At 40.1% G+C, this 27042-nt stretch overlaps 1 protein-coding gene across 2 annotated transcripts; it reads left to right on the forward strand.

The window, feature by feature from the left end:
- Nucleotides 1-3297: 3297 nt before the first annotated feature.
- Nucleotides 3298-27033, forward strand: MIS18BP1 (MIS18 binding protein 1). Of its 2 annotated transcripts, none has more exons than XM_062577857.1 (16): nt 3298-3822; nt 4350-4472; nt 5526-6034; nt 6397-6473; nt 8178-8308; nt 13691-13781; nt 14197-14363; nt 15507-15673; nt 16822-16927; nt 18588-19488; nt 20440-20633; nt 22197-22339; nt 24053-24201; nt 25513-25597; nt 26161-26221; nt 26449-27033. In XM_062577857.1, exons 1-16 carry the CDS (start codon nt 3315-3317, stop codon nt 26541-26543), a joined length of 3507 nt encoding a protein of 1168 aa, XP_062433841.1. In that variant the 5' UTR covers nt 3298-3314; the 3' UTR covers nt 26544-27033. The 2 variants fall into 2 exon arrangements, with proteins under 2 accessions (XP_062433841.1, XP_062433842.1); XM_062577858.1 differs by having other exon boundaries at nt 3298-3792.
- Nucleotides 27034-27042: the final 9 nt, after the last annotated feature.

A 27042-nucleotide genomic window follows, 5' to 3' on the forward strand; every position in this document is an offset into this window, starting at 1 on the left:
AAAATTGAATATTCACCATAGAACTCTGCCCATGAATATACTGCTTTAGAACTTGCACTGACCTCTATCAAAAGCATATAGGAGGCAGCACAAAGTTCTCCCTGGAAATACACACTTGCCCAACCACAAGATCATTTGTGTCTTTTAGGACTCTGTTGGTTCACTGAATACCTTCCAACTTTCTCGAAATAGACGCAAACTGAGGCAAAGATCCTACAGCTTAGAGCCTTATTGTACCACTGATTCACTGACTGCACCAAAATCATCCTAGAAAGGAAACAGTAAAGTAGAACATAGGCTAGAGATTTAAGATGCAATATGGTCACTAATAATTTGCATCAGAAACCAAAAAAATTAAAGGTTTAACCACATTTGATGAAGATTATTCTGTATTTTCTGGATTTTAAAGCCAGTAATAAACAATCCTTTATATCCATATATTTATACGTACATAATTGTATGAATATTTACTTCTGCGCCCTCAAAAACAGGAACTTGTAGGTTTTTTCCAGCCCTATAGGTCTGTCAGTTAGTTTTCTCCCAGAAATGGTAGTATGCCTTTCAGATTAAAAAGAAGGGGGGGGGGAAGTAAAGTGCTATTAGGTAATGCCAGTAAGTTACATACCAGTTAGCTAGGCAGACATGAAGATATGATCAATCTAATTACCAAGCCACCAGAAAAATAGCTCCAGAAAGGAAAGTAACAATAAAAGACTAAGCTTCTTTGCAGAGCTTCACAATAATTATAGGATTCTGAATGGAAACCCTGAGGGCTAGAAGACATTTCCTTAATTATCAACAGTAATCTATCTCAGCTAAATAAGATACAGTAAAAGAAATTTAATTTTAAACAAGCTACCTCACTTTGCCCTATTTTTCCCATTGGAGCCTTTTTTTGAGAACACAGAATATTTGGCATTCTCTCATAGGTGTTGCAGATAATAACAGAATCTACACTGTCTCCTTGGTCTTTCATGTGTTTGGCATCTCTCCAGGACAAAAACATTATACAAAAGAATGACTGCCAGACTACAGTAAGGCCAAACCTCTCAGAGGACTCCAGACATTTTTTCTTATGCTCCTATACATATTATTATACGACAACATAGAATTTCTTCACTGACTACGAGATCTGTTACTATCTAGTTAGAAGGACTCCAAATAAGAGAAATTTATTTCTATTAAAAAAGTCAAAAAGCATGCACATCTAAGCCAAATACCATGCAAACTTTTTTACAGTTTGACCACTCATTTACAGAACTGGCACTAAGGTTATTGGACTTTACATGCACTCTAGAAATTTGGCTTGCTTTTTGCAAAGCTGAGACAGCTTATAGGAGACCACTTGAGACTAGACAGAAGTACATTCAGGCATTTTCCAGTTATGCATAGCATTTCTTTCCATCAGTTCTAAAGGGTCTCTGGTACATAACTAACAGAAGCAAGTCTATTGGTCAAGTACAGTTCCTTTCCATTCAGTGCTACCAGCGTAATTATTTCACCTGCAGATCTTGGCTCTGCAGACGATCACAGCAGGAACAGTAAAGGGAGCCAAGGCTCCCTGGATTGAAGAATCCAGAAGAGCCTGCTTAGACTGTAGAGATCCCTTCTACAACAAAACTCCTTCTAACTCTTTTGCTGGATCTCTCATTTTTAATGCTATACATCACTATATAACAGACAATACTTGCCCAGTTCACTGGCTCAGATTCCTATCTCTGTAGTAGATGCAGTTTGTCTTCACTGATTGGAGAAGTAACTTCGACACATGAGAACTACTCACCAAGAGACTTCAAGGCCAAACAGCCTAGTCTTGCAAAACAAGCTTCTATTTCCCATGTAACGGATGACCCCACTCCCTATACACCTGTCTTTGATTCTTAGCATCGACAACTCTGTATCTGGATATTTATTTTTCCTCTGCATACGAATTCTTAGAAATCCACAGGACTGTTGTCTGTTATATAATCTGGGCCATTAATTAGTGTTCACATTTCCTGTAGAAAGTCTAATTTTTTTACAAAAAAATAATAAGTTGCAAAATACCAAACAGAACACCAAAACACCCAGCACAAACAGAAAGCAGATTTTTTCTTTTTTTGGGTAGCTACCATGTGCTAACAGACATTTGATCAGTTATAGTGGCCCTTAAGGCATTTTCTTGTCGAAACTGAATTTCCAAGCTCACCTGCTTAGACTAATCTAAATACCAGAAACACCTGATTTTACGAGACTCGCTGTGTTTTCTCATTAGCTAGGTGAGCCAGGCCTGCTGGGTAAAAGTGCTAATTTCCATTACAGGCATTACGCAAGTGACTTTCCTCCTTTCCCATGAGAAGTACGGAAATCTACCGCTTCATCCTCTAGGCTAGACGCAGCCCACAGCTGCTCCAGCTCTCGGGGCTCTGAGACACTTCACGCGCCGCTGACGGCTCCGCACTGCAGGCACCGCTGCCTCTGACAACCCGCACGTCGCCACCGCCCGGCGCCGCCCCGCAGGCCGCAGGCGGGCGAACGTCCCGAGCTGCGCGCCGGAGGCAGCGACACCGCCCGGGGCCTCCGGCCGCGCGGGCCGCCCTCCGCCCCGCCTCACGCCTTCGGGTCCCTGCGCGCCTGCGGGGCCGTCGCAGACTCGCCTCCCTCCCCTCTCGGGCTCGCTCAGCTAGCACGGATCGTTACTGCGTTATTACACTCGTTTTCTTCACATCCACGCTTTGCTCCGCGGCGGCCCGCCTGAGCGGACGCGCAAGCTATCCTCGCCGCGGCGGCTCTGCCCTGCTCCCCGCCGCGCTACCGCCGGGCCGGGCCGGGCCGGGCCGGGCCCCCCGCGCCCCCTCCCCTCAGCGCCAACGGCCACTCCGCCGCCGCGCGCGCCCGCGCGGCCCTCAGCGCTGGGGGCGGGGCGCGCGGGCCGGGGGCGGGGCCGTGGCGGGGGGCGGGGCCGGGGGCGGGGCCGTGGCGGTGGGCGGGGCCGGGGGCGGCCCACCCCGTGCGGAGAAGGCCGGGGGGGCGGGGAGGGGGGAAGAGGGCAAACGCCGCCCTATTCCCCCATCCGCCCTTACAACACCGCTCGGCAACTTCCGGGCGCCAGCACCCCCCCATCCCGTCTCCCCGCTTACGTCAGCGTGACGCCACCCGCGCTCGCCGCCAATCCGCGCGGGCCGGCCGCGCTCAAATCTTGGACCAACGGCGCGGCGGGATCGGTGCGCGCGCGCGGGGAGCTGAGGCGGCGGCGGCGGCGGCGGCGGCGGCGCGCGGGGAGCTGGGCGCTGAGTGCTGAAGCGGCGGCGGAGCAGCTGAGCGCGGCGGCGGCGATGCTCGCTACGCCCAGCAGGAGCGGCAGTGGCGGCGGCAGTGGCGGCCCGCCCGCCGGCTGCCGCCGGGGCGCCATGCCCTTCCAGTCGGTGCCGCTCAGCAGCGTCCCCGCGGGCACGCTGACGCCGCTCAAGGACCTCCTGAGGGGCCGCGGCGCCGCGGCGGCCGCCGAGCCCCGGAGCCGCGCCGGGCGGCGGCCGGCGGCGGCCGGCGGCGTGTTCCAGTCCACGCTGCTGCCGGGCGGCGGCGGCGCGGACCTGCTGGAGCTCAGCGAGATCTGGGGCGGCGCCGGGCCCGAGGAGCCGCCGCCGCCGCCGCGGGGCCCCGCGCCGCGGAAGCGCCGGGCGGGCGAGCCGCCGGCCCACGAGTCCCCCGCCAAGGTCTTCCAGCGCATGAAGGCGCGGGCCGCCGACCTCATCGTGACGCCCGGGCAGGCTCCCGGCGAGCGGCCTGCGGCGCGCGCCCGGCCGGAGGGAGGTTTGTTCGCTGCGGCCCCGGGACGGCGCCGTGAGTAGCGCGCAGTTTGTGCTGGGAGTTGGGGGGAGAGGCCGTGGCGGTGCTGGCCGCGAGCGGGCGGGAGCCCGCGCGTTTGGGTGCGAGGCCCTCGAAGGGCGGGTTGGGAACCTCCTGCCCGGGCCTGTGTGGGGAGCTGGGGCTTGGCTGCTCTGTCAGTGTTCATCTAAGGCGTAATTGCAGAAAGCTGTGCTGAGAGCTCAGTCTGTTTCGTCTGGTCAGCTGTAACTAGCTGTGCTCGCTCGGGTTTATCTGGTCTCCTCTCAGAAGAACATGCTAGCGTGCAGACTGCATTGCCCTCGTTTTATGATTAGATACTAAAAAGGCTTCCTAACTGTCCTTGCTGCAACTTAAACCCCTTATTACTTTTACTGCCCCTGTTGGGACAGTATCAGGAAAGATATGGGAGTAAATTGTTGTATACTGGAGTTTAGTATCTTATGAAATACATATTTTGCTTTTTTTCTTCCCCTGCATGAAAATGTTTCTGTTCTCAGATTCATTTTTTTTTTATTTTCCAGAATTACCTTCCACTCAGATTCCTCAAAACAAAACTGTGAAATTGTTAGCAGTAGACCCTCTTGTCGTGGAATCTCCTCAGAAGTTCTTCTTGCGTGTGAAACAGAAATTGCAGCAGCAGAAAGGTAGTTGATATTGCTCTTCGTAACGTTTCCAAAACTTTCTTGGGACGAGGGTTTCTGGTTTTGCTTATGTTCTTTGGCAGAGTATCTTCCTTTTCTTCTGTTGTAGTCTGTGCATGGTTGAAAATGGAGCAAGAGACCTTGCAAGTCTGTCTCTTGGGACCTCAAGTTGGCATTAGACATCTGAACTGCAGTTTAGAACTACTGGCTGCTGACCATAAAGCCATAGTCCTTTTGAGTGCACTGTGTCCTCTGACAAAGAAATCCATTTAACTCTGTGCTCCTGATCTTGTGATTAAGAGCTCTATAATGACTAAATGTAAGATTTCCCTCCCCTTCCCCCAATTTGGATAGGAAATTAAGTGGCAAAAATCTAAATCTCTTATTGCTGGTTCCTGTTTTCACCCTAGATTTTAGTGCATAAAGTGAAAAAGTTTGGTTCCATGAGAAATTCCCTTATGTTTCTTTGGTTGCTTTTTTCTTTTTTTTTTTTTTTAATCCTTTGTATACTTCTGTCCTCCTATAATTTTGCTGGTAATAAGCAAACGAAGAGAAAAAGACGCATGCCAAAATCTTAGTGTTTTTCAACCTTAAAACTGAATTTATCTGAACACTCAAAAAAACAGTGCTTGTACTTCGAATGTCTAGGGGAAAAGGAAGCGTTCTAGACTTTGGAGTTTTTCGTGAAAAGTCTCCCTTTTGCTCTTCAGAGAAGATTAATTTTAAAAAACTGAGACAAATGGCAAAGCTGTAGTATTAATTGGAGTGGTGTGCATTAGTTTAGTTTTTGGGGAAAGGGGGGTGGCTAAAACGGTCTTCAGCAGCAGGAATATTGCACTCATGATGGGGGAAAAGTTATTCCAAACCAATTCAGAGAAATGACTTGCTGTTACTGTTAACAACTGAAATGGGCAGTCTTTTGGGAATTGTTATAATGTTAATCAATAGCAGTTTATTCGTATTAAAGTGGAGTTAAATTTTATGAATATATTTTTGCTATTCCTCCAATATCTCTGACTACTATGTGTTTTTTTTGTTTGTTTTTTAAATGTGCAGATCCAACATTTTCAAACTTGTTCAAGGAAAATGTTCCTCCTTCCACAGCTGCAGAAAAGCTATTAGTCAAATCTACTTTCATTGAGCAGCTCAGCAATGTTAATACAGACTATGTGGCCACTGATAAGGACAATCAGGATAATTTGCTCATGGAATCAATTGGTGCTGATGATGAATTGTCTCAAAATACAGTGACTAATGCTATGAATGTGAATTCCCCCCCTTCTGAAAGTGGAGATGTGTTAGAAGAAAGATGTAGACCTGGAGAAACAGAATGTACTGACTTTCCTCAAGAAAGAAGACAATTGCAGCCAAGTAATCAACAGAGCAGAAAAGGAGCAGAAAAGATACTGCAGACTAATTCTCATAAACCCTCACAGTGCTTATGTAGTATTATGCTCTCTTCTCCTAAAGTGCACATACCAAGGAAGGAAAAAACAAAAGAAGGCTTTAAGGTCTCTTTGGATAAATCTCATAGAGATACAATGACTGGCAGGGGAAACAAAGAGGTGGGAGAACTTAATACTCTAGGAGCATTAGATATGCTAAAACTTTCTGTGGGCTGCTTGTAGCTCACAGTTGTGATTTCTTTTTTTGCTTTGTTTTTTCTGTTCTTTTCTTGACTTTCTAGAAGTCAACATTAAATTTCTGAAAGCATTTTTATAATTCATGATTTCACTTGTACATTAGCTTCTGGTTTGATTATGCTTCTCCATAAAAGTGTTTAATCACTTTTAATTTCTCTGATATGGAGGATTGTGCCTTAAAACTTTTTCAAGATATACAAGACTTTTACATTTCTGTTTTGATAATGTCATGGTGGTAATTTAATTTTTAAAAAGTGATATGTCTTTATTTTTTTTTATCACAGAGAAAAATCTGCCTAACCAGTTGGAGAATTAGAGTGATCATTGGTAACACAGCAGTATGCGTTGAAGGAAAACGAAAGTAAGAAAAAATTGAGATTTAAATGCAATGTAAAACATGTTGGTTGTCCTTATAGCTTTTATAACTCAGATTCAGAAAAGTTTAGCATCTTCATCTCATTGAATATCTGTGGTTTTCAGACCTGTATTTATTGAAATATCTTGGTAACTATTGGAAGCAATTCAACAAGGCCATAGGATTATTTAAGTTAGGGTTGTCACAGTTCTGCTTTCTTCTAGCCCCAGGGAACACGGCCATTTGTTTACCTGCTAGCCCTTATGTCATGGTGAGCCATGATAGTAGCTGATCCAGCTGAAGACTTTCTTTTTGGTTATGTTTTTGGTCAGATTATTCTCCTGCTTCTATAGCTATTTGAATACAAATCTCAAAGGAGAGGATGAGAACATGGTAGCTGTGGATGGGACTGTCCCTTCTGGCAACAGCTTGCACTAAAGTTGCTTGAAGATAATGTGAAAACATAATCTAGAAGAAGCATATTCTGCTCTCTTCCTGCTGTTACAGATAGTTGCTTATCTGCTGAAAAGGTAACCCAGAACCCCACTCAACAGCAGTTGTACTGCAAGAGGAAGTAATTCTGTATGCTTACTGAGAGTTTTCAAGAGACTGTAGTCGAATTTGTAGTAGCAATTGCCATTCGATTCGTGGCTCTTAGAGAACAGTTGTTCTCATCCCTATGCTACTAGCAACGTTCTATTTTCATTTTTGATGCTGCATATCCAATATGCTACTTACATGTAATACATATGATCTGCTTTCTAGACTCTGAATGGACTTCTGTTAACATTTTGTGAAAAGTAATAAAACTTTCAGCCTTTACTGTTTTGTAGCTTAAGCTATTGTAAAAGTTTATTTTAAAATACTCTCTAGATTCACTGTTCTATACTTTAATATTTGGCTCATTCTTTTTTTTCTCACGGAGAAGTCTCTTGATCACTTTCTTAACAATTCTAATTTTTTGCTTGTATCGAGATTCCTCCTTGAGTACTTCTTGACTTTAATTAGGAGGATCAGAAATAAATATAATATTTCTAGGGAGAATACATATTTAACCTGTATGATGGTACTTTTGTAAGTTGGATAGTAGTATCACTGCACTAGTGAGCTGAATGGAGTCCTTTGGCCCCTTTCATTTCTGTACTCTGATGTTAAAATAGTATTTTGTGACAAACGCCTGAGATGTTTATTTTGTTGCCTGTCCAAGTATTAGATAAATCCATAACAGTTATTCTCCAAGATGAGACAATATAGTACATCCACCCAATATTGCTGATGCATGAGATGCAAACTCTCACATTCCATCTTCTGTACCTCACTGTTATGTAATTGCCCTCCAGCCCTCTAGCCTTTTATGCACTGGAAGGTCATTCTTACTGATGTGCAGAAAAAGAAATTGTGTATTTTTTTTCAGAGTTAAAACAGTTAAATATTTAGGAGAATTACTTGTTTTCTACATTAATTCTTTACAATTATGTTCATGTTGCCTAACACCTGTTCCAGGAAGGGGAGAGATTTCTGTTGGCTTCAATGAATGCTGAAATGGGACATCATTTTGTAGTGCTTTTGAGGCTTTATGCTTTGTTCCTTTGCTTTTATCACTCAAACTATGTAATGCTGCCAGTTCAATATAGAATTTTAGCATTCTTGTAAATTCTTCCTTTTAAGAAAACTGTTTTATTTCTTTCCATGTTATCTGTCTTGTCTTAGAGATATGAAAGATCTGTCTTGGCATAGTAATGCAATTGTAGAACGTATAGCACACGACCAAGTTAAAACATCATCTGGCAATATCTACGTACTACAGGGAAAGATAGATTCTGCCTCAATGAGAAAAGAAGGTAAGACATTTCTTAATATTACATAGCAGACTGAGAAGGGCTTTAGAGTTGTGGTTGCTTTCAGAAAAGTCACACATACTGTTCAAGCGAATGGTTTGTAATATTCTGCCAACTGGACTAAATGGATATGCAGCGCATACTGAAAACTGACCCCAGCATCAGATTTTTTTTTTTTTAATACTATCTAATATTAATTGTACCTGGCATTTATCAAAGGCGCAGGTACAGAGAGGACCTTTCAGTGCATGAAGACAGCAAATGGGTACATTCCTTTAAAGAAACTGTTTCTTTTCAAGATTGCCTGTATGTAATTTTTGGTCAGTGTTCTGGTGTTAAATACTTAGACTTTTAAATAGGGATTGTATATCACTGAAAATACTGTAGTGATTGTATTCTATTTGTAGCTTAATTGTTCAGTGGTTAAGCACTAGCTCAACAAAACTGCGTGGAATTTCAGTTTGAAGACAGACTTGTTATGGAGTCGATACTTCAGTAAACTGGACTATCTTTAGGATCTGTAAAAATAAGTGGTATGTTATACCAAATTCTGCAGAACTTCCTGCTTCAGGTTGTTTTGAAGCATGTGGAATTTTAAAGAAAAATAAGTATTACACACACAACTTTAATCTTCTGTTTTCACATGAACTGTGAATTATTTGTAACCAAATTTTCAGAAAAAATTTCCTCTTACTGTAAAACATGCAGCTGGTTTCTAGACTGATGATGATCTGTGTGCATTGCTCTGGTTATGCACCTTCATGAGGAAGAATATTGAGGACTAAAGGAATGGTTGGACTGAGATAAATGTAGTTCCTATTGGCCAGTAGCTAAATTCAAATGGGAAATACTGTGAACACGCAAAAGAACCTCAGGGTTGAGGGAGCAAATTAACACAACTAGGTTTGCCATTTCTTGATGATTTTAAAATCAATAGGTAGCATCTTCCCTTTTCTTTTTTCCTCTCCCCTTGGAAGATGGTTTTTGACCAAAATAAAACTTTCTTAATAGGTGAAATGGCTGAAATTTTCTGCTCTGTTAATGAGGCCATGCTGAGTGAACAGCAGACCCAGTGATCCTGGTCTTAAAACGTGAACTTGGCAAACGTGGTGGGATCCAGATAAGTGTATTTTTTTTTTGAAGAATGCCAGGGATTCTTCAATATCTATATATCGTCAGTGAGGCAGCTCAGACTAAGCAAGCTGTAGGTAAAAGAATATTCCAGTGCCCGATACTGCAGTTGCTTTAGAAGGCAGAAGGAGTCTGTACTCTCCTGGCTGGTGCTTATTGCACTTGTTTCCTGCCTGCAGAGTTGTAGCTGTTTTTCATACTTCACACACATCCTCTATAATAGCTCACCAGTATGTGAAATGAGCTGCTGTATTGGCAGTCATGAGCAGCTCTAGGAACATGAAGATCATCTATAGCATGGATGAAATAACTGCTTCCTTTAGTTCAAGCACGCTGCGTATGCATGATTGCAATCCTTTTTAATAGCCTGCCTGGGGCATATATGTATTCTTTGCTCTCTCAGGATATAGCTGTAGGCTTATTTGATTTTTCTCTTATCACTTGTAGTACTAGGATGAATTCTGATTAAACACCTGATTTGGCTGTTCTGTTTTGAATTTTTGATTAGTTACTCTGCTAAATAAATACTTATATTGGTTTTTATGTTAATGTTCTGAGAAGGAAAAGTGACATCAAGACTTCTGAGCAGAGCAGCTCAAGTACTACAGAGTCTTTCCAAATTTAAGAGCTAATGGACTGGATCAGATCAGTTCCTCTGATCTACAGGCTAAGCACTTACACCATTACATCCTTTATTCCCAGCTTCCTCCTCTCCTTCCAACACTCAAAGTCCCCCAACCCCCAGACCTGTCATAAGGGTCAATGTGGAAAACATCACAGAGCTGGGGAAAGCAACTCACATGAAGTTATCCTAAGAAATCGTCTCTCTCAAGCAACTGACAAGAAAGTTTCATGTAAGCTAATGCTTAACCCCAAGTGCTGTGATGATAGAAGTTTTTGTAACTTGTTCTGTAAGTTACTTCTAGAGCCCACAGAAAGGGGACTAGACTGCTTTATTGTAGAGAACAGCTTTCTTGAAACTGGAAATATCCTGAACAGATTCAATAGTGGTATATGAAGTCAAAAGAGAAGCTAAATGAAGAAAGCTAATGTAGACAGAGAGAAGAAATGCCACGTTAAAATCTAACCTGATCATTTCCCCAAAGCAGTGGAACTGGCAGTCAGGAGCAGCGGGATTGCCAGCAGTGGCACTTTCAGTCTGTAGACAAAGCCACATCAGTACAAAACTACTTGCCCATGAGAAATTTGATACGTACTGATGCTGCCAGTTTCACTTCAAAACACTGGTAAAACATTCAACTGTTTTTATGGTAAAAGCACTGGCTAGGTACTCCCCTGTTCTGCTTCATCATAAGAAATAGTCATTGGCAATCTGGGATTCCAAGTATGCTACCAAACCTGTCAGTGCAAGGACACTAAAGGCATCAGGAAGATTCTACTTACCTGCACAGATGCTGTTCCTGCACAGATGCTTTCTTAGGTTGACTTCCCACCAGCCTCATTTCAGGAATGTGTTGCACCAAACTCGTGGCAGTGCTTGCTTCATTCCAACCCGCATCTATGTAATGGCACTTGCTACACTTTGCCCCAAGCCCCTTCTGATCATAGCAAGGTATTTCATCCAGTTCACTTAGAGAGTGAATAGTACCTACATCCTAGAAGGAAGTGGTTTTCCTAAAGCATTTTAAAGGAATTAAAGGATGAAATAATGGAACTTCTCACTAAAAAAAATGTTTTGATACCTACAGTCTTTTAAAAAATGAGAATGTTTCCCAACTTGCTTGAAACTAAGCAATGTGGAGTTTGGTGCTCATATGAGGCAAACCCATAGAAACTGTAATAATATGACATTAGTGACTGTATAGATACTGAGGTATAGAGGCAGGCATCTACAGTGCTACTCTAGAGGGAAGTAATGTCTCACAAACCTCCTTTGAAAGGGCTACTACTCTTTAGGCTTCTAGAAAGGCTTTGAGGAAAATTTTGAAGGAAACAAAGTAGTTATATGGTAAGAACGAGGAGTTCCTATGGATATAAATAAAAATAGAAAACAATGGGAATAAGAAAAAAATCTGTTTTTCAAGCGTTGAGGGGTTACTAGTGGAATCCCATAATGATGTGGGCTATTCAGCAGGTTTACATACAATATAGAAAATAGTATGAGCAGGGAAGCAGCAACTTCTGCCTGATGTTAATAAGTTATTCTGGGTGATAAGGGTGAAGGATGGCCATAAAGCATCTCATAAGACCTTCAGAGCTGGCATTAAAATGGCAGATGTAATTCAGCCTAAATAAATGTGAAGTGATGCATGTGGGGAGAGCTTGCTTTTACGTGTAAGATGGTGAGATTCTCAGTTCACTGTAAAACCTGAGGAACAGGATTTGTGGGTTTTCATGGATGTTTCCATTGAAATATCAGCTCAATGCTTAGTAGCAGTCAAAACAAATTTGAGTATTGGGAATGAATACGAAAGAAACAAAACAAAAACCTGCTATGACTATAAAGCCTGTGGTACAAAACATCTTGAGTACTGGGTGCCATTCCTCTCCTTTCCCCTTTCTTCTACCTTTCCCCTCCCTGTTCCACCTTGCCCTACACAATAAGAGACCCTGTTCTCAAAAAGTTATAGAAGTTGGATATGCTTTGAGAAGGATGGTGTAAAGTTAAGAAGAGGCTTTTGCAGGACAGGGATAAAATATGCAAAGATGTTTCACCCTGCAGAACAGAAAACTAGGGAGGTGGTGTGGTAAAATGTCTATAAAATCCCAAAGGGAGTGGGGATTGTGAATAAATTGAAATTAAATCAGTTGCGGACTGTATCTTCCAATAGCGATTAAAAAAAAATCAAGCAAACCTAGTAGAGAGAAAATGAAAAAAAATGAAGGGGAAGCTTTTCATGCCATGTTAATATAATTTGTGAAAATCTCTGGATCTTGTGGATGCTGAAGTTTTATGTAAGTTCAGTTGGAGACTGAACGACTTCCTAGAAGACCAGTTTCTTTTGGGTTATTAAATGCATAGAAATCAATATTGATTCCACTGTTGGCAGCTGGGAGACTGCATGGGGAAAGTATCTGTGGATCCCTGTCTTAGTTCTATATTCTTTTTTGGTCTCTGCTGTTACTATTCCTTCTATGGTAGTGGCTAGATGGACATTTTGCTTGTGCACCACATAGACTAACAGAAGAGTGCCCTTTTCCTTACCATCTCACTTAAGGACCTCAGTTATTTGACCTCTTTGGGGTAGGCTGACAATAAGGGCCTTTCTGCTCCCAAGATTAAAAGGTTATGGTTGGGATTTTGATTTGTACTTCAACACTTTCCAATAAATAGATCACTTCCTACAATTTCACATACACTGACTGCTGCTATCTAACCTTATTTTTCAATCGTGTCTTGCAGACCCCTCCTGTGGTAGTCCACAACTCTAATGGTGCGAGGGTCAGAGGCTGAACACTGCTCATTTTTCAGGTGTTCTAAGCAAGCAAGCAATGGTTCAATGTTGCTGTGGTTGCGCAGCCATGCACGTTGTCCCCCTCTCGTGGGGGATTCCTATGTGATACCCTAATATCAATAACAGTTAAATGTCAGCTGTCTTGTTCAGAAAGGCTGGCACTCAAGTGATGCTTTTCTTCCTTCTCTGTTGCAAGAGTATCATGGTATACCTTTGCATCAAGATTTTTTAGGGTGATTTTCCAGTTTCCGTGACAAAAAGAGTCATTCCGCTGTCTCTGTATTACTTGAAGAACTTCTGTGTTTACAGTATTGTTGCCAGATGCTTTGACTGCGCCTGATACTGCTGCAGTTGATACTTGGTTAAGTCTCGTGAACCATCTGTGCCCTCTGGATTGAGCAGCTTCTGAATTGAAGCCAAATAATAATTTCTTCTCAGTGGAGTTTTCTTGATGTGGCAAGTCTTAAACGCCTCAGACCTAACTTAAGCCCTAAAACCTCAAGTTCTCAAGTGTTTTCCAGTGCTCCACAGCCTTCACTTCATTGTGTGGCGAAGCCGCACAGCAGTCCAGCACTTGGGAAAACAATGGTCTTTGTTCCCAGGAAACCAGAACGCTGTCTCCAAATAGAAAGGTGGTTTTTGATGACTCCTTTGCTCACTCTTCTGTTAAATGTGCTATTCTCTTAAACTGCAGAAGCCTTTCTCTCTCTTGTGTTTAAAGATGTAATGAGTTTCTGAGGCATCTGCAAAATTATGATTGTACTTTATTTTATTTCCATCTTTGCTGAGTAAGAGTATTGCCTAGCTGTTGTTAACACTACTTTTTTATTTCAAACAGGATTTCCATATCGCTTCATCAAAAGATTTACGTATGGTTTTTCCAAAAAGTGGAAGGAATATGTTGAGGATTTACTTGAGGAAATACGACGGTAAATTCTTTCAAGATTCTGTTCCACTGACTGCGATGCTCTCTTTAGCATTAATTAAAAGATACTCTGCTTATTAAGTATATGATGCTAGAAGAGGATAAAGGTGTTAAATGAATGCACGAGAACTATGTTTTAGACAAATGCTTGTCACCAGTTTGGCAGGATACACTTTTACCAGTCTTCATTATACTTGCTTGTTTTTGCATCACCTAGTTATATAGTCTCAGGGCAAGCAGAAGAGTTTCAGGCTTCACTGGTTTAGTGGTTTGCACTTTGTTTCTGTGAATACAGCTGCACTATGCAATTGTGCTTTTGCTGGGATGAAGACAAGACTTCAAATTTCCATGAGCTGACATGTTAAAAGATGATTGCCTATGTTTACTATTTTTTTTAATTTTAAATTTCAAATCATTAGGAAAGAACGTAAACAAAAAAATGATGAGGATGAAAATGAGGAGGCTGAAGATGACTTTGTGGATATAGATGCATTGAAAAACGCAGAAGACTCAGCAGGAGCCCAAAAGAAATATGAAACGAGAAACAAAACGTATGAAGTATTACCAAGGAATGATAAAACCAGTTGTGGGTATTTATACTTCTTTTCTCTGAAAATAAAAATTGGAGGTTTTCTTGAGAGCCATTCTCCCTAGCAAAAGATACGTAATATCAGTCATCTGTTTTGTTCCTGCCTTCTTAATTAGGCCATATAGAAGAGGTAAATAATAGTGGTGTTTTTTTTTTTGTTAACGTGTTCACTTAGACAGCAATAATCAAGAGTACTGACTTGCTGCTTATTTATTTTCGGGTTTGCTGATGTACAGTATCTGCCAAAACAGTTTTGTGGCTCTTCTGAGGACTAACCCTGGGAAAGAGGCAGGAGTCTGATTTGGTCTATTTATTGTGAAAAGGCTGTGACTTCAAAGGTGTTTATTCTGATAGCAAATTTGACTTATGGGCTCTGTCCATGGGAGGTCTCTTCCATGCTGCCCCTTTTTGGCAGGCTTGGTTTTAATACTAATTAGTTCCTTGAGCTGATTTATTTTATGGCTTCTCAGTTTTTCTGCCACAACTGAGGAACAACAAGTGATAGTGAGCACTGGAGATGAGCAGAATGGGCTATGAGAACTTCCTTAAATTGGTTTTATTTCCAAAGGAAGTGGTTGTAAAGCCATAACATAATGATCAGCATGCCTTTTCCTTGCCTTGTAGTGCAAGCTTAGTTTTATTTAAGGATCCTAATTGTATTTAACTTTGACTTCTTTTTAATATCTTGTCATAGGCTTGAACAGGACTTCAGTGAAATTTCATCAGATGATCTGTTAATACTGTAATCAGATTTTCTTAATACTAAAAAAAGCAATTTTTCTCTCACTGTCATAAGAATTTGTTCAGTGTGATAACTTGTTATATCAGTTTGCTTTCCTGTATGATTTTTAGATTATTCCTAACCTTCTAAACCATGTAAAAATTGAAGCTTCATGAAGTATAAACTTTATTGCTGTAAAAATTATTACTTCAGTCATATTAAGCTATAATCTTTCTAACCTAAACACTTTTAAAAGAATGTTATTACTTTGTGCTAAGTTTTCTATTTCCATGTAGTCAGTGCAAGTGAACTTCGTTTATATACAGTATTATTCCTATGGTTGGAAATTTTGTAAAGATGAATTTTCAGTGCAATATTTGGGGCAAAATTATATTTCTTGTTACTTTCCCCCCCCCCAGATACTACACCAAAGAATAGTTCTGTATCAAATGACCAAAACAGAATTTACACTCGTAGTGGTCGTCTTGTTAAACCACCATTAAATTTCTGGTGTGGACAACGTGAATTTGTTGATCAGAAGCTAAATGTTACTATAGAAGAAGGTGGAATAGATTATTTGAGCATGGTAAGATTCTTTTGTATGTTGCTACCTAGTGGTTTCAATTTATTTATTGAGGTGCCCATTTCAAAAACAAAAAACCCATGATCTAGATTTAAAATGCCTTGGTCTCTTCAATGAAAACTTACGTTTCCTGGACAGCTTCCAAAGAGTTTCTCGTGGCCTGGCACAGCCTAGTAAACTCTTACGTTCAAGTCTCTGTTTTGTTATAAATATCTTGAATAAATTTGAGTACATGTTTAACTGGCTGAAACAGTCCAGTTCTTGTAAGTGCCTAAAGATGCAGGAACTCTTTAAAACATTTTTAAAAAAATTAAACCAAAAAAAATGAGCCCTGATATTTATATTATCAGTTGTTTTCTGTAAGGTGGGTTAATAGGAAATTGCTTGTGGGCAAAATGAGGATTTTGGAAAGATAAGTATATCAAACAAGAATTTGTGCATTGGTACTGGTTGGGGGCCACAGCAATAATTGACTTAAACTTCTCCGTAATATTGGAATGCTGATTCTCTACTGTCATATTATATTAAATTACATAAGGGAAGTCAGTGCTGCAGGTGAGTTTTCTTGTTAACTTGTACTGTTCTCAGTCCTCCCCTTTCTGCATACATCTTCATGTTCATTAGGACCAAGTATTTCTGCATTCCTAAAAACCATCTGTGATCTGATCTGTCTAGATCACTGCAGTTTTGATTGCCATTCCTGATTTTTTATGACATTTTAAGCAAGTCTGATAATACTCTGATGATGAGTGAGGGAAAGCAGCATTATTTCTAGGGGTTGTGCAAGGAGCTACTGTCTTGTCTTTAAGATTAGTTGGCCTTTTGGAATGAGGAGAGGACTAACACTTGTGATCAGCTGCAGCAGTGAAGATTTATAGTCTGGTTTACCACCATCTCACAGTTCTAAGCCTTGAGATTTTAACCTGCCCTTTAGATTATATAAACTTAAGGGGAATCTGGCTAACTGGCTTTTGTCGCATGCACATTTATATGCATCAATGTGCATCAAAAAGCCTATTATCTACTACGTACTATGTAGGTGACTATTACATCTATCCATCCTGTAAACAGTTGGCATTTTCAGAGCTGATGTCAGTAGGCTTGATATGAAATCTCTAGCAAAAGCTTAGATTAATTGTTTTGTTTTGAAGATGTGTAGTGAACAATCCGAAAGAAAAACCAGTTCCCTCCCTCAGAAGAGCAACAGAAAGGAATCAATGAAGACAGGGAAAGAAAAAACAAAAAGCCAAAATAAAGGTAAAAAAAAAAAAAAAAAAAAAAAAAAGCCTTGTAATTTTACAAGTTATTGACTGGACTTGATGTGATCATGAATATGATGCTGATGCAGTATGGTAATGTTCTATTAATGTAAAAAAGATTAAGTAAATCTTTAAATGTCAATTGATTTTTTTTTCCTATAAATAATTATAAGAGTAGTATTAATGCTTAGTTTTACAGACCAGAATATAAATAATGTTTGTAAACTCCTTCTTTATTTATGTTATAGGAATAAGCAGATTTTCTTTAAATTGAGGTGAAAAGATTGTGCTTTTTTTTTTTTTTTTTTTTTTGAAGTTTCTGCTCCTATACTTTGGATCTCCAAACAAAGTTGTTATGTGTGAATTAAGAGAGCCTGAGTTGACCAGTCTGGCTATCAGTGTGCCTTTACTTTTCAAGCTGGCTGAATTAAAAGAATTGAAATGTCTCTGTGGGCAAAAAGTACATTAGTAGAGTTATAGAGCCTCCATTAAAAATAAAAGTTGGGGAACAATAGCACCCTGAGGTCAGTCAAAATACAAAACAGAACTGTGAAGTTCCCTACAGGAAGTCTCTTTGTACAGCAAATAAAGCTTTTAGAAAGTTAGCCCTAAATGAAGTTAAAAGTTTAGACTGAATTTTCACTGAATCTCAAAGTTATAGCATTTTTGCAACGTTTTTGTTTACATTTTATTTTGCATCTACTCAATACTTCCATGTTCCCTTTTGTTGCCTTGATAATCCTGGTTCTGCTTATAGTTTGGGAGCAGTTTGTCAGCAGGGCAAGGTAGGCAGGAGCAGGCAGTCTCTTGTATTTGAAGCATGCTGTCCACTGCTCACACTGCTGGCTCTCAGTAGATGCCCGTTTGCTCAAAAAGAATTGAATGCCTATAACTAGTTTCATGGAATATGTTCTTCGTGTGATTGTGTAAATGCATTTTCCCTGCTTCTTGACTGCCATGTCTGTGGGATTGTGCTGTTCTGTATCTGTGTAATGTCACCTCTTGTTCCTGAAGAACTTCGTTCTCAATACGTAGGAGTTACATGAGTGAGTGCAGACACAGGCCTTTATTTAATCCATCTAAGATACCTTAAGAGAAAGGAGATGAAGATCCCAGGAAGCTTCACTAGATGATGTTTTCACTCAGTTATGTTTGGCATAAGTTATGGACACTCCTAAGCAGCAGAAATGAGTTTACAGGTATCTGTCAGGTAGATCTTTTGAAATGGGTTGCAAGATGACCTACACTACACTTCTCTTACATGAAGAAGGGGCAGCACAGAATGTGAGTTAATGTTTAACATCATTGATTTCTCACACTTTAAGTGGCGTTTTAGTACGTTTCAGAGGGAAGCAGTATTTAAATTGTCTGTGTAACTCAACGTGACTTCTCTGGCAGACTGTATCCGTGCCCGGTAGATCCTCAGTATTCTGTTACTGAGGGGAGAGGCTCCTGCAGAATGTGGAGAGCTGCATGCTTGAGCCATGCTGCTTGTCTTTCTGCAGGCTGAAGTGCACGTAACAGAAAGGAGTTCGCAGATCTTAACGCATGTGAATTGTGGGATGCACCGCAGCCAACAGCAGGGTGTAGTTCAGTAGCCTGAGACTGCAAGTGACTTGTGTTACTGTATTTGATAATATTGATGTAATCTCTTTCAGGTGAAAACAATGAAAGAAGAGTAAGCTCCAAAAAAGAAACAAAGTCCGCTGGAAACAAAGCAGCTAGACACTGTATTTCAGATGATGATGATGAAAGTGATAGTACAACTACTATCGATAAAGTTAAAAGACAAGTTTCTATTAAGATGATTCCCTTAAATACTGAAAGACTAAGCAACCAAAAATATAACAGCAGAATCTCAGGAATGAGAAAGGAAAAGGAAGGCAAAAAATGTGAAGAATTGGCTATATATAAGCAGTCTTGCAAGTACTCTTTAAGGTCAGCTAAACAACTTCTTCAAGACAAGCTTTCAACAGAAGAATTGTCAAGCAAGGATGAGGAAGAGGAATCCAGTGAAGATATTCCACTGTCTGTCAAAAGGATAACTAAACCCTTATCGCAAAGACAGACTCAAAATACCAAATCTTCCTCTGACGCAGGAAGATCACAGGGGGATGCAAACAAGGCATTAAGTGAAGAAAGGAGAGTAAAACACTCCTCTGCCTCCCATAATGTGCAGTTACGGCTAAGTATGCCTGAAAGTAATGACGGATCTTCTGATTTGCTTATGGAGAAAACACCTTCTACTGGGTCTAGCAGTTCTTCTCTCCCTGGTAGGGCAATGAGGACAAGAAACAAAATCAACCCTCCCAAGTATGTGTTTGAATCTGAAAGTGAGCTTGGAACAAGTGAAGAGAGATTTCAAGGAAAAGAAGAGAAATCAAAAGAAGAGAAATCAAAAGTATCTGGCAAACAAAAAAATTGTACGGTTGCTAATAGTGGCAAATCTTCAGCAGGAAAACCAAGAAAACCTGAGAGAGAAAAGGTCCAGAAATCTCTAGATTTTTTTCCAAGGACCACTGATGATTGGACTGAAAAGGAATTACAGAAGCTATACAGGCAAGTTGTTACCCTTTCTGTTATGGGGTAGAATTTCCTTTGGACATCAGAAAGGATCACATACTTGAATTTTTAGACTGTCTTTCAAATTTGTTTTTTTCAGACTTTTGACTTCCAGATTCATTCTCTTTTGCATTAGTTTTAAAGGTTTATTTTGTTTTAGTTCCATAAAAAAAAAAATGGTGGGGGAAAAAAAATCTAAATAGTGAAATAAAGGAGACGCTAAGTATTTTGTGAGATAACAACAGATTAGGATAGTGTGAGCCCACACTAGTCCCAGCTACCTTCTTTAGCATAAAGAAGGACACAACAAATAGCTAGAAATTCATGTATTAGTACTTCTCCACTGCTTTCCAAAAACATGTATGTATTTTTTCCTGAAAGTAATAGACATTCCCATAAGTAAAATTGAAAAAGCATGAGAAAATGAATAATATGGTAGACTATTGATATTTATGATTTAGACAGCAAAAGTCAGAGGTAGTAATTAAGATGATGATAGGGAAAATGTGCTTATGTATTAAAAAATAAAACACATAAAAGATATTCAAATTTCATAAAGGGACCACTAACCATAAGAATGTTTAATGCATTGTGGCACTACCTGAACCTGCTCCTGGGCACTATTTAGTATAGGCAGTAATAGAATTGGAATGTTTATTTTTTTTCTTTTAGATTAGAAACCTGAAAGGGTGACTTCATGTCTCAGTGAAATAATAGATAACCACTGCAAACAAGGAAGAATTTTTTCTCGAAACTGAGACATTAGCATAAATCGTTCATTTAAATCTTTGCACATTTCAGAGTCTCTGGACAACACACCAGAGAAAAGATTCTCTGCACAGTGTACAGTGCCCTGTCCAAGAAGGACAGTTTGTGTCTGGTGTTCTACTTCACAGTGCTGCACAGGTTCTTCTGGATGAAGACGACTGTGGTGTTGTACTTTGACAGGGCTGTCGCTGCTTTTCCCAAACACAAGAATGGTTTCTGGGTGGAGGTGGCAATGGCCGTGGGGTCACGCTCTGCTGAAGAATGCCACCAGAAATACGTGGAGGAACAACAAGCAAAAGGTTCCAAAACGCATGCCACAAAGAAGACGGCTTCAGGAAAGCCAGAAGAGAAAGGTACATACCTCTCAGTTCCAGGTATCGTTTTTGTCTTTAAATAATTTTAAATTCAGTATTCATTATATAATATAATATATATATAAAAAATGAGTCTTATAATTATAGTACATTATGTATAATTATATAATGTTACATTCTATATTAAATATATATTATATAATGCATATGCCTGTGTGTGTACATATACATGTGTGTTTGTGTGTATATATATATGTATGTATATTATATACACACATTTATGCATATTATAGCTATTTAAAAATAAATAAATAGATTCTATGCTTTAAAATACAGTGTTTGTATCATAGTCCTGTAATGAAGGAAGTTACTGTCTGTAGTACAAAGGTATGTTGCAGAGCTTGGAAGGTGTCATAAATGAGAAAAGCAGTAGCAGGAAGAGAGGAGAGTTTAGAATTTTCTAGGTTTTGGCATTACAGGAAGATTTGAACTGGTTTACCACCTAAGGAAAAATAGTTATTTATATCTTGAGAAGCTCTTGGAGGCCTAGTAGATAATTAACTTCTTGCAGTCCTGTCTATCAAAAAAGGATAATGGGATGCTTGGCTGCACAAAGGGCAATAGGGAATAAGAACAGTGAAGTTACGTTGTTCGATATTTGGCAGGAATGTGACTGTTATTTTCTGTCCAGTTCTGGAGTCAGAAATTCATCCTTGAGGATAGCAAGTGTGCCAAGTCAATCCACCTAACTAACAAAGAGAGGGTTAGTGTGACTTTATCAGCCAGTAAGTGCTTAGAGGAGGAAAGCGATTTGATGATAATCAGTCGGCTCTCCTAGCTGACAAAAATATGCCTTCATTCCACCTTTAGAAGTTGAAGCTTTAACTCTTCTACAATTATGGCTGAAGGTAATTTTGGTAATCTTAATGGTTAAAATTTTGCTTCAGTCTATGTTTACTGAAAACTTTAAAATCCAAGTTTTCTCTGTTCAAAAGAGATGATCTAGGTTACTGGACTTTAAGGACAGGGAAATCTACTGTGATGATTTCACCCATCCTATGTAACAGAAGCTGCAGAACTTGTAGTGTAGGAGTTAAGAAAGTCCTCTCTTCCCTTCAGGTACCTCTCTAGCTCGTGATTTAGGAGAGGCAGGCAGGTTAAGATTTGTGAGGGGTAGAGCCTTCACAGAACTACGTACACCTCAGTCTAAAATCAGCGCTCCACAAAAACCTTGTGTCAAGAATGCTAGATCTGTGTCCGCACCTGCACAGCAGAGCTCTGTTTAACTGCGCTTTATGCCTCTTGACACAGGTGATAAATTACCATGTCTTTTGTCTTTGATACCCAGATGCATGAATATTTCTGTTAAAATGCTAATAAAATAGCTGATGTATAATATTTGCAATGGATGTGTAAGGCTCTAGAGTAAGCTTCTGATTAAGATGTATTGCAGAAATTTTCTTCTGAAAGCATAAATTTCTACAGAAATTCAGAGGGGCTATAAGAAACTTCCTCCAATGAGAGAGACTGAGTTTTGTATCTCTAGCATTGATTATAATTGATTAATTTTAAATCCATGCTACATAACTAATGTGTTTGAATAATACACTTTGATTCATGTAGATAAGAAAGAACCAATTATGGTAACTGCTAAAGTGGGAACCTTCAAAAGAAAGCAGCAGATGAGAGATTTCCTGGACCATATGCCAAAGGACAACCATGATGATATTTTCACTGCAACACCCTTTCAAAATACAAGAGTAAAGGTAAATCTAGGGAAACAGATGCTTTTCTGACTGTTATTTTAGTATAATCACTTCATTGTAAAAGTCTGCTGGTTCAGTTCCATCAGTAAAATTTTAGGGTTTTTTTTTCTTATGATTTTTGGGAGAAGAGGCTTATTTCCTTGATTAGCTATTGCAGTTTTGATTGCTGGCAGTGAGAATGTGTAGAAGATGACTTCTGCAGACAAGTATTACTGCTTCATGGATATGTAGAAAAGAGTCTGTAGCATGGATGTTTTTTCTGCCAATGCAGGAGAAGTTTTATGATGCTTTGAGGTATTGGTTATGCAGAGTGGTATGACTTGTTTTGGGGGTGATTATTGGATATTTAGGATGTGGATACTTTTTAAAGTCATGCTCGTACTTAAACAGGCCTTAACAAGTTTTGAATTTAAACACAGTTTCCTCTTGATGTTGGTGGAGGGAGGGGGCAGAAGTTTCTTTGGGAATGCTGCTGCCCTCTCACTCTGCATGTTGTTTATTTACTGACTCTCCTGGTTTGTTGGCTTGAAAAGCCTTTTGCCAAAGGCTGTCTGCATTTGTTGTTCCGGCATGCATCCAGAAATATAGTAACACATTGAAAAGCGCTAATTAAGTTAAACAGTGGTAACTTGATTGCTTTCTGTAAACTCCAGTGTGCTACAGAGAAGTCCCCATAACCAATATGTGCAGATTGGTTACAAAAGAATTGATGTACGTATCCAAGACATCCTGGTTTTGCAGAGGGATTCTCCAGAAGACTCCTATTTGCTGGAATACAATTTCAGTCATTTGAAAGAACTCTCCATCTCCCTGCCCTTGGCTTCAAATTCATTTTGCCTAGCTTGGTCTGTGCAAAAACAGCTGGGCTCCTGTAGCATATGGTGAGATACTTCCGAGGGAAGCTGTGTGCTTAGAAGTGGTGAGGAGCTTCCTGTTTCATGAACTAGTCCAGCCCCTCCATGAGCCCATCTAGATTTTTAGCAACTGCAATTTCCCGTAGCAGATTCCAGATTCCATTCCATTCCTCTTGTGTGAAGAAACATCAGCCTGTCTTTGTTGTGAACTTGCCATCTGCTAACCCTTGATGCTTGCCCTCTCCCAGGACCCACTGTCCTGTTTCTTTTGCAGAAGTCATTCTGTACTTTTGATCATGTACATTGCTTTTCCTCTTTGAGTCTTTCCAGTTCTGCTATATCTTCTCAAAATGAAAGGGGCCAAAAGCTCTTCCTAATTAGTAATAATCAGCTCCGAGCCTGTAATTTTAATCTGAAGTTATTTTCTGAAGCTGTAGTAGCAGCCAGCAAAGGCCAGCAAAATGTTGGGCATCAACAAGAAGAGTATTAAGAACTAGGCAGAGGTGTCATCTGGATGCCATATGAAGTCCTCGTGTACCTGCCTTCCAAGTACTGTGTGCAGTCCTGGTCTGTACATCTCCAGGAGGGCATAGTGGAGACAAAAACAAACAAACAAACAAAAAAACCCAACCTACCTGAAGTCATCAAGGGCATGGAGCAGCTGCCTGTTGTTGAGGAGGGGTGTCTGGACTCTTCAATTTGGAGAAGAGAAAGATGGGGAAGAGGGATATAATCAAGGTTCACAAAATCACGAAGAGTGTTTGCTATTGCCACTGTCAGAGACAGAACTGTAAAAAGCCTCTTAAACAAATTTTAGCTAAAAGAACAAGCTATTGATTGCTCTGATGTGGCTTTATAGTTGCCAATGTTCCGGGGAAGCCAAGATGATGATGATGACTTTGCACTTACGGACAACAACCCAGTCACGCCTTCCTCAGCTGTCTTCCCTCTGGCGAAAACCCCTCAGTGTGATCACATCAGCCCTGGTATGCTGGGACCTATCAACAGGTAAGAACGCCATACTGCTGGTCCTTTCTAGCTTCCTGGTTAACCGTCCTTCCACAAGAAATCTAACCTTTTTTTTTTTTTTTGGAAAACTGCAGCAAGAAGCCATTTTTTCATGCGTATCTTCTTGCATCGTTCTATTTCTCCTGCTTTCATATACATTCTATGAGCAGTTATTAGCTTAAAAACTTTACAATTGCTGTCTTCTTCTGACTAGCAGAATTAAAATTACTGGCCATGCAAGCTTAACTTACAAACTTCAGGTCTCCTACTGATTCAGATCACAATCTGGGAAAAGGAGAGCTAAATCTTTAACATAAGATATGGACTGAAGTCTGTTTGCATTAAAAAAGTGAAGATGTTGAAAAGTCAGTGACCACATTTTTTGATTTAGAGTGATGACACAGGAAGTCGTACGGGTGAATTCTGAAGTGTTTTAAATAAAAATTCCGTGCTTGGAAGATTAATTCAGTTGTTTTTTATCTGAAATCTGGTCAAGTTAGAAATAGTACAAATATGCTAGCATTTTCTTTTCTTGTGTTCTTTGAGGTCATCTTTTTCTGAGGAAGGTGTAGACCCTTTTGGAAATGAGATACTATCTTACCTCCATGCTCAGAGCATGTATCGTGAATCCTACAGTCACTTAAGTATTTGTTTAGCAGAAGCTCTTCCATTCAACAGTGTGCAATTCAAACTACTCAAGTAAGAACATCCAAAAAATTCTCAATGATATGTCCTTTTATGCTCAGAGAGGATGGTGAGTTGGCCTTCAAACTTGGCAGAGGTTTCTCTGCTCATTTTGAGTATTAAATCTGCTGAGCCTAGTCGCTTCAGGCTTTACTGAAAAAAAATGAATCTTCTTTAGTGAAAAACAAGTGGCATTTTATCCAGTGTGGAAGGAATTAACATCTTTGGTGAGGACCAAGCTTTTTCTGATACTTGCATTAAGAATTATCATAGAATCATAGAGTCATAGAAAGGTAAGGTTGGAAGGGACCTCTGGAGATCATCTAGTCCAACCCTCAGCATTGCCCCATACGGGGATTGAACCCACGACCTTTGCATTAGCAGCACCACGCTCTGACCAACTGAGCTAAACCTGCCCCCAAATTACAGCATGTGCTCTAATCAATCATTTCTATGTTGAGGTACTTTCCCTAAACTATTGCTATATTTGTTAATTGAGCATCAGTGGTTCTTAATGACCATGCTGATTTTCTTCCTGAATTAGAACTGTGTGAATAATGGCTGTAATTTCATCCAACGAGTCCCTAACAAGGCACGCTTGTAACGCTAACTTGTTTATGTTTGCAGGAATGATTACGATAGGCACGTGTTCAGAATGCAGAAGAACACACAGGGCAACAAAGGTACCTGGGACAACATCAGGAAGAAATCGGTATGCTATTTCGCTTGATCTTCTGCTAGTTCCTTCTACAGCAGTGCAAAGTTCTGCTGAACAGCAGGCAGAAGAATCCCAGGATTAGAGTAATGTCTGTATTCAAGAAGGAAAAGGTCCCCTCTCCCCCCCGACACATACATGCAACCCCCTGCATATTTTGGAGAAAAATCTCTTGCTAGACAAGAGCTACTTACTGCTATGATTAAGTATAAAAGCAGTCAGAAACCCTGAAAAAGACAATGACTTTGATCTTTAGGTGAGGTATTTTCCCCAAACTATTATTATATTTGTTAGCTGAGCATCAATGGGTTGTTTTTCTGTGAAAATCTTGAGTTCTAAAAGCAGAAAAATGGCCTGTGCTTCTAGTTTAGTAAAAGATTTTATGGCAGTCAAACCGTTTACATGTTCAATGAAAATGCAGTATAGCAACAGGAAAATTTCAGTTTGCTGTGATACAGAGTCTTTGCCTGTTCCTTCTTCCTCTCACATTGTTTTGACTTTCATACTATTTTGATACTGTAACAGCTGTTTGAGTGTAACCTTTCTTTCCTTTTTATCAGGCTGGAGCTGTATTTGCTACACCAGCTTCACACAGAACCACCAAGTTTACTTTTGATAAAAGTAAGCACTTGTTTCCTGTCTTCATTTCTTTCTTATTCACTTATTTTCAAATCTGGTACTTCCATTGATTTCTTGGTGTCCACAACCTTCATCTTAAATTTTTCAGCCATCTCAGTTCCTCTTAAGCATCTTTGCTTTCTGGAATCTGTGTAACTGCTTTTTAAATTCAGGACACTTAACATCAGGCACATGCATTAACAGTCTCTCCACTGTTTTTCGTATTGCAGATGTGCAGCAGGCCTCTGTTATAGGGGAGCTCTTTGTACCCAAGGCAGCAGATTCCTCAGAAGAGGAGGAGGAAGATTCCTATTTTTCTGCTTAACCAAATTGCTGGATTTTAGTATTGCAACAGCTAGACAACCTCTCTCACAAAACAAAGTTAAAATGAAGGCTTTTAGCCACCCCACTGACCTGATGATACTCTTATGGTCTTACGTTAGTTCAGTTTGGAAATCTTGGTCAGCGGAGTTTTTATGGTGTTAAAATACCTTCTAGTCTTACTGCCCTGTCAGTGACAATGTTTGTAATTTTTGATGTGTACTAAATGGAATTTTCTTTCCTAGACTCCTTTCCTATGCTCAGTATTTCCTGGGGGAAGGGGCAAGGGAAAAATGTATCTATATATCAATTACTGCCAAAGGTTTTGGTTGTTTCATTTTAAGGTAAAACAACTTTTAGAAATATTGCTGTACAATAAATGTATAATAGTACAGTTTGTAACTAATTAGACTTGCTTTTTATTTTCCTCTATTGAGAACTAATTTGAATCTTTTACATTTCGTTAATGTAATAAAAAGGTACTATGTATCTGACAGCAGTTT

This window comes from Rhea pennata, chromosome 5 (assembly GCF_028389875.1).
Source record: "Rhea pennata isolate bPtePen1 chromosome 5, bPtePen1.pri, whole genome shotgun sequence".
NCBI classification, from domain to species: Eukaryota; Metazoa; Chordata; class Aves; order Rheiformes; family Rheidae; genus Rhea; species Rhea pennata.